At 42.9% G+C, this 8,556-nt stretch overlaps 1 protein-coding gene across 1 annotated transcript in view; it reads right to left on the bottom strand.

Annotated features, from left to right (window-relative positions):
* Window positions 1–8,556, bottom strand: part of FIP1L1 (factor interacting with PAPOLA and CPSF1) — a 77,641-nt gene that overhangs the window by 16,150 nt on the left and 52,935 nt on the right. The window contains exon 17 of the mRNA XM_019552617.1: window positions 6,073–6,128. Coding sequence (XP_019408162.1) covers window positions 6,073–6,128 — 56 coding nt within the window. The remainder of the gene's footprint in view (window positions 1–6,072; window positions 6,129–8,556) is intronic.

The raw sequence follows: 8,556 nt of genomic DNA, 5'->3' as shown, positions 1-8,556 counted from the left end.
TGATCAGGGGACAGCAGGGCAGGCCCTATGAGGAGAGGCTACGGGACCTGAACCTGTTCAGCCTCCAAAAGAGAAGGCTGAGGGAGGATCTAGTGGCCTGTTATAAATTAGTCAGGGGGGAACAGCAGGCATTGGGGGAATCACTATTCCCCTGTGCACTGCCAGGAATAACGGTCACAAGCTGGCAGAGGGCAGGTTTAGGCTAGATATCAGGAAGCACTACTTCGTGGTCAAGGCAGCTAGGATCTGGAACCAACTTCCAAGAGAAGTGGTGCTGGCTCCTACCCTGGGGGTTTTTAAGAGGAGGTTGGATGAACATCTTCCCGGGGTCGTGTGACCCCAGTATTATTTCCTGGTATCATGTATCAACTCTAGAGGAGCTAAATTACTACAGGCATATTTATTTCAAAGTCAGTTTTTTCAAATTTGCCCCTCACTTCCATGTGCTTAGGGAGAGCAGGGTCTGACAGTAAAGGAGGGGAGGTGCTATAGTGGGAAGAAGTTGTAGGGGCAGAGGACAAAGGGACACCTAACCCCCCCAGACTTATTTTCCCTGCTGTAGCAGTGGGAAGGAAACAAAATTTGTGGCAAATCTTCAATAATTAGATTCTATACCTGTAAAATTATATCTTTTATTAGACCAACTCAAATAGTTGGACAAATTCTTCTCATCAAGCTTTTGAGTATAAATACCATTCACCAGGCTGAGGAAGCATCTGCAGTTCGTGTGTGCTCTTCCATCAACTCCATCCAGGAAGAGCACACACCAACCGCAGATATTTCCTCAGCCTGACTCAAGGTATTTATATCTGAAAGCTTGCTAAGAAGAATTTTTCCAACTTTTTAGTTAGCCTAATAAAAGATACCAGATTTACCCAAAGAACCTTGTCTGCCTATGTCCTTAGACCAACATGACTACAACCTATACCTCTGGAAAATCATAATACATTTATACATTTTTCATACACAGAAACTAATTATATGTAATACAAGACAACTGTTAAATTCTGAGCTGTTTTACATTTAAGTAAATACAGTATTTCACAACAGATCCCCCCAAATATAGCTTAATTCACAATCATAAATCCATACTTATTCCCATTTTAGTATACCTCCAAATATGGACAAGCCCTCACCCTTAATCATATTCTAGGTAGTGCATACTGATATTACTATAATCAGTGAAGCCACTCAAACTACAGTCCCCTTAATTCAAAACAGAGGCTGATGCTAAATAAGGCTGTTTGCTTTGTACTACACCAGTGCCATACAATCTTAACAGTTAGGTGTGCAAACTTGATTCACAAGATAAAAGAGAGATTTCAAAAGGAATCCATAGTGTGTAAAATAGTGTTAAAAACATCCTGGCCCTTTGTGGTCTGAGTTCTCTGCAACAGAAGAATTGCTCTATTATTTTTCTGCCGTCAAAAAATGAGTGAAAATTAAGAGCTGGCGTTTTCCGAGTGGTGCCTTGCAACTATCAAGGGTTGCCTCAAGTCAAAGACGGTTGAGAACCACTGGTCTATGAGGTGCAAATCTACCCTGCCTTCTTCCTGACTTCAAACTAACATGGCTAACTACCTCTCGAAAATTATCAATTACCAGGGTTTTGCCTAGGAGGGCTATTTATTAAATAAAGACAGTGTCCAAGACGCATTATTTTAAAAAATGAGTTCCTTTTTTAAAATACTGGAGTTATACCCAATGAAAACTTACAGCACATTTTAGACATTTAATAAACACAAACAGAACATATACTATAAAAAAAAACTTAAGAATATTTATCAGATGCAGTTTTTGCTTACACATTTTAACAGGCCTAGTTTATTAAAAACCATTGAAAAAATAGGTACTTTCATTTAATGGGATGTAGAATCAAATCGCTCATTTACTCTCAAATCATAACATTTCATACAAATGAAGCAGACATCCATACACATCTGACATTTTTAGAAAGAGTTAAAATAGTTTCTCTTTCAGAAATAAAACTTTTGTGTAAAGCAATCAAGTGATGGATTTATGGGTTATAATCTGCCAATAGATTCTTCTTCTCCAAAACAATAAAACAGAAATTGAATCTTAATACATGCCAGAGAAAACCATGTGCCTGAAAGGAGAGAGAAAGATGTTCCCTAATTAACTCTTTCAATTGACCTAATGGACAATATTCACAAGTTCCATGCCAGTGTCATTTTCAGCTTGACTTCACTGGAGGTTCACTGGTGATTGCAATGCATATTAAAATGAATAACAGAGGGGAAAATATCTAGAAACTAGATTATTTAACACTGAAAAGACAGTTACAAATACTTGGACACAAGCACTTATCAGCTCACATCTGTCTTCTATTACAAAAGTAACTTTGACCAACATCTGTTATCTGTTACCTGAAACTACAATTCTGGTCTGCCCATCCACAATTAGATACCCCTCTAACTTTCCATTAGATTTTTCTCACTTGCTTCTTGATGACCACAACCACACATGGAGACTGTGTTCTGGCTTTTACTATGCCTAAGAAATGATAAATATTCACTGCTGGAATGATTATCACTATGAGAATCTTGTGTGTTCAGTGTGATATTAGTAGTCGCCTGAAGGCAAGTAACAGACTTCTAAGTAGAAGCAAAAGTGGATAGATATAGGTTAACTTTTGTAACCAATAAATAAATAAAGCCTACCAGTTGACATTATGAGTTCTGTCAAGAGGAAGTTTATTCTTGTGCATATATATTTTAGAAGCAGTACAGGTATAGAGAAAAAGCTGTCCAACATAAAACTGTTTTTAGTTGCTTATAACTTTGCCAAACTTTAATCCTTTGGTTCAAATTTTTCCTGCTGCATATCTGACGTGGAATTAAGTTACGTGGGTTATTAAGTTATGGGGGTACCCGAGACAGCACTAGGGAGTGCACGCATATAGGCGGGAACAGAGTGCCGCCATGCAGCATCTCACGCTGCTGCTGCCCACCTGGCTGGATGCAGGGGAAGCTTGCATATAACAGCTGCTGCCACTCCACATTTGGCTGTGTGCCACCCCTTTGCTTGGTGGCCAGGGATACACTGATCCGTGTCCAGCCACCAGGGGGTACAATGATGCAAAAAGTTTAAAATCCTTTAGAGCAGTGGCTCCCAAACTCAGCATAACCCCATTTCCTCAGCGTGACCCCTCGCTCTCCACCCACAACACCCTGGCCCCGCCCTCACTCCTCTCCCACAGCCTCCCAGACCTGCTGGCGTCCCAGGACCAGGGTCCGCAACCTCCTGGTCACCCCAGTTGCTCCCTGCAGGAGGCAGAGGCTGCTGCATCTGGAGCAGAGCACAGAGCCCAGCTCCCCCCACATCCCGTCCTATGTAGGCAGTACAGCTGGAGAGAGCTTATGGGGTGAGGGAGGATGTGGGTTGCCCACTGTGGGCTTGGGGCTACCCACCCTGCTGTGCTCCCTCCAGACTCTGCGATCCAGGCGGCAGGACCAGTGCAGAAAGGAGTGCCGCACTGCTATGGCCGCAGAGCTGAGGTGACCCCTGCACATCCAGCAACAGCAGGGACACAACTCCATGCCACTGTCACTGCCGTGACTCACCCTGGTAGCCATGATGGTGTGGTGCTCCCTCCTGCACTGGGTCCTGCCCTCTGGGCTGCGGATGCGGCTTCTGCCTGGACCTGGTCCAGCCCAACTGTAGCCCCACACTCATCTGTGGGCACAGAAGTCTTGGGAGGCACATGCCCTGCCCCACCAGGTTGCCTTGGCCCCTCTGCCACCCTCTAGTATATTGTCTGGGGGCCCCCATTGTGTTGCCTGCCCCCCCGCAACACACTGCCTGTGCCCCCTACCTCCTCTGCCCCCGTAGACTTACCTGGAGGGAGCTGTGGAAGCTGCTCTCCATCACTGCTTAGCTGCCACATGCATGTGCACATGCACATGGTGACTTCTGCCTCCCACTGCCCTCCCTGCTTCTCCCAGCCCCATGCAGGTTGGAACTCTGCCACCCTGCAAGAGAAAACCTGTGTTTTCCCATGTTCTTCTGTTTTAAAGGAGAAAATCCATGTTTTCCTGCAGCATATAAAAAACCTGGATCCCTGTTTATCATGACCCCATTGGCTGATGTTGCAACCCACAGTCTGGGAACCACTGTCTTAGAGAAACCTGCATAGATTAGATCGGGGTGGGCAAAATGTGGCCCGCCAGGCCATTCTACCCAGCCTGCGGGCCCCCTAAAAAATTTAGAAAATTAATATTTATCTGCCCCTGGCTGCCTGTCACGCACCCCTCGATGGCTTACCAAAACTAAGTGGCCCTCTGCCCAGAATAATTGGCCGTCCCTGGATTATATTGATTCTGCCTCAGGCTTTTTTTACTGCCTATACTTAGCCTTTTTCACTTGCTTTTTGACTACAGAACAATAATATAGCAATTCTTCTGTTACAAAGAACTCAGAAAGACCACAAAAGTCAATATTTTTGTCACTACGGATTCCTAAAAATGAGTGAAAAATGAAAGCTGAGTACTGGCATTTTCCAAAGGGATGCCTGAGTCCAAAATTTTGAGAACTACTGATCTACAGATTCTAATACTTCTTTTAAATGATGTGGGTGTTGATTCATAGCTTGTTAAGTGCTGGAAGGGACCAGGTCCAGTCTCCCTGCATGGATGATGGAATTCGTCGTTTCACTTTTTTTCTTTATAAAGTTAGAAAACTACAGATTAAAATATGCTGAAGTTTCAAACTGAAGCACTCAGAAGTTAGAAAATGCCAGCACTAAGTTCTCTGTTCAATGTCAATTTTCTTTAAATGTAGTTTTTGGGTAATATTAAAATAGACTTGGCCTTGAAAGGAAGCACACATATGGAATATAAGTGACAGCCATAAAGGATTATCCTTTGCGCTACAACCCTCTTACACTGTGGGAACAGCAAGCTGATTCAAGGACTTTTTTCAATACACAAAACAAACAGGAAAACAACCAGCAGAGATGCATCTTTCAGACTTCCATCATTAAATCTGTTCTGTAAACAAAGCTTATTTTGACGATATCTGTAATATAAAGAATCTGTTTATCTGCTGTGCAAAACCTAGCTAGAGAACATGCAGTCTTTTAGGCAAACACTGCATCTATCACCGTTTAATTACATTTGTATCGAAGACATTAAAGAATCTATTTTAACTTTTTAAAATAAAAGGAACGTAAGTAAATATCCACCATATGATCACCAGGGGAGCCAATCTAAGCTCCTAGTTAGTGGATTAAAATAATATACAACCTTTAGTTTTATGAGAAAATTGTAAACAGTGAAAAGACTGGTTTAGATTTTTAGGGCCCCCTCTACACATCACAGGTATCATGCAATTAACTGCTTAATTATGCAATTACGTTAAAACCAGTTACATGTGCAAAGTACTTATCACATGATAAAAAGCTCCAACCAGCTATAAGAGTTAGACATAAAAAATGTGTAGTACCTTTATAGTTGGTTGCTATCAAGCTTTAATTTGCATGTGAAACAGGGTCTCTCCATGCGGCTAGAAGCCTGGTCAGCTGAAACCCAGGGTTGGAGAACTGAGGCAGCTGCGATCCCCAAGGGTTTGGGTGCACAAAACCCCAGAGCCCAGGAGACCAAGGCAGCCATGATCCCCAAGGCTCAGAGATGCATGAAATCCCTGAGCCTACACACACAGCTGGGAGTGTGAGTCCCACACCTGATGTGGCACAGCTGGGACCAAGAGCCCTGTCAGGTGCACGACTCAGCCCTGGCTGTGTGTGGGGCTTGCACCTGGGAGCCCTCTTGGCAAAGGGGGCTCTCAGATGTGGGAGCCTGCTTCTTCCAGATGCAGGGGAGCCCAGGATTGGGCTCCCACTACATTGGCAATAAGGTGTAATGGGATTTAATGCACAATCTGCACAATTGCATATGGCATGATTGTATCGATCTCACATTAGATCAAGTTGTGCCTGCATGAGTTCTACATGTGCAAGCATAAAAGGGGCCTAACTAAAATCAGACTACAACTATTTTGAACAATTTTTGAAAAAGCTTAAGTAAAATCGTCAAGTCTGATCAACATACTCACCATTACCATATGGAAATGCACGAGCAGAGCGACCGTCATAACCGGATGAATGTCCACTGTTGAACAGTAAATCGGCATTAGGGTCCTGTTTTACTACTGTCTTGATTCATGAGCATAATACCTAATTTTATTCGTCACAATTTTTACAACTGACAAAACAAACTATGTTAAAAGAGGACATGCTTAAATTCTCCTTTTTAAGCATTAATTTAAAAGAGCAATTTAATTACCAATTGCATTCAACACAGAAGTCATATATACATCTATATTATTTATTGTAATAGTCATGTTAAAAATCATATTAATATATAATACTCACAATTTTTAACATTTGTTTCTAACACACACCAAAACAAATGTTCTCTGTTACATATAAACTATTCTGTCCTATCTTTATAATTTCTATTTCAAGATGTAGCTGATATTTCAAGAAAAAACACTTTCAAAAGATGCTTGAAGAGATGCTCTATACTACAATATCCACTCTGTTTAGTCTTCATTGTTTTTTCTCCCCATTTCAACACACTGCTTTAATTCCAAGAAAATTCAACAAAATTGGCAAAGAAATCAAACTCCATGCCCAAATGCTTGGCAACAAGCAAATCTATGAATGAAACTTTCCTCATACTCTTCCTGTTAAATAAGTGAATCTCTTTTTTTTTTCCTTACACATGTATAAAAAGCAGGTGAGCTTCAATGGCTCGTTCTATAAATATTCTGCTGAATCAATTTCACATTTTCATGATGTACTTCTTGCAATGGCAGCCAATTTAAATAGGTAAAATATAGAAAGGCTGAAAAGGACAATATGCAGAAAGAGCTTAATTCAACTTTCAATCATCTTTGATAAGTTTTACTGCTTCCTAGAGAGCTTGAATTAATTATCTTCATCTCATTCAACATATTTACTTATGTGCTGATTTTTTCTGAAAGTCAACCAGAGTGTAAGAAAACTATTGGATCAGTTTGGTTTTAAGCAACTCTGTAATGAAAGCCTTATGCAACATCTCAATCTTCGTAAAGGTTATATTGAAACCTTGTACCTCCATCAATTATAATTTTCTCTTTTACAGAAATTATACTGTACTGAACAGCCTGTATAAAATATTCCCTACATTAATAAAAAAATAGTAATTAAAAACCACAATAATCCAAAAACACAAACTCCTCAGGCCTTTGTAAACAGTACCTTGTATTAGCTTTGTTCTCTTTAAAGACAGAGCCATAATAAAAGAACTTCGCTAACACATAAAATAAAACCCCAAATCATCTATGTTAAGACACTGGAGGAAATCAGAGGATTTCCTCAAAGATTTCACAACACTATCCTGGAAGGTGGGTAGGTAGTTTGCTATTCTGTGCTATACAGTACAAGAGGTTTGAGTACCTCCCCTAAATCTGGTGGATTTCAAGGAATCTGCAAAAAGCTAGAGCCAAGTGTATGGTAGTCTTATGGTTGCACTCCAGCCTTGATCCCTTACACTACCTGCAAAGGACATAATCATTAAGTAGGGGGTGCACCAATACAGATTTTGGGGGCTGAAACTGATAGCCAATTTTTAAAGAGGCATATCGGCCGATCCCAATCCAATTTCTGATACATAGCCCTTCTTCAAACTTGAAGAGCTGCGTGCAGCTGTTAAGCCTGTTGTAGTAGAAGGGGAAGAAGGAACAAAGAGCCATGGAGGGGAGGGGAGGCAGATCAAAGCCCCTGCAGTGAGGGAAGAGTGGGGCTGGGGGTAGGGCAGTAGCTGAGGCAGGTGCTGCCCAGCAAGGGCAGGGCACAGGGGAAGGGGTTGTGCCCCCAGATCTGTGTGGGGCAGGGCAGGGCAGGCTACAGCTACGGGCTGGGGCCAGGGTGGCACTAGGTTTTTCCCCAGTGGAGGCTGGACCAGGCTGTGCTTGGGGTGAGGAAGTGGCACTGGGAGGGGGGCTAAGGGAGGGGGCTGCAGTCACTCCAAAATTCACCATGGCTCCCCCACCGCCACCATCACCCACCCCAAGTGCAGCCCCAGCCTAACCCCAACCCATGCAGCCACAGTCCCAGCCTACAGCAGCAGCTCACCCTGCCTGCGCAGATCCAGGGGCACCCCCGGATGAGGTACGGCTCTATCCCATGCCCCGCCCTGGCTGAACAGTACAGGCCCTACCCTCAGCCCCACTCCCTCACTGCAGGGGCCTTGATCTGCCCCCTGCCTTCCCTTCCGCCTCCCCTTCCACAACAGACTTATCAGCTGGATGCAGCTCTTCAAGCTGCAGGGCTGTGTATCAGAAGTCGGATTGGTACAGGCCAATATGCCTTCTTAAAAATCAGTTATCAGTATTAGTCCCAAAAATCTCCACTGGTGCAAACCTACACATTAGATCACGGGAAGGCAATTATTTTGGGCAGAGGGCCTGCATACTGAGTTTTGGCAAGCCATTGAGGGCCGCACGACAGGCAGCCAGGGGCAGATAAATATTAATTTTCTAAATTTTTTAGGA

The sequence above is a fragment of the Crocodylus porosus genome, unplaced genomic scaffold (genome assembly GCF_001723895.1).
Source record: "Crocodylus porosus isolate Cpor-Errol unplaced genomic scaffold, CroPor_comp1, whole genome shotgun sequence".
In the NCBI taxonomy this organism is placed as follows: Eukaryota; Metazoa; Chordata; order Crocodylia; family Crocodylidae; genus Crocodylus; species Crocodylus porosus.
Note: the sequence above shows the minus strand (reverse complement) of the source record. Positions and strands in the feature narration are given on the sequence as shown.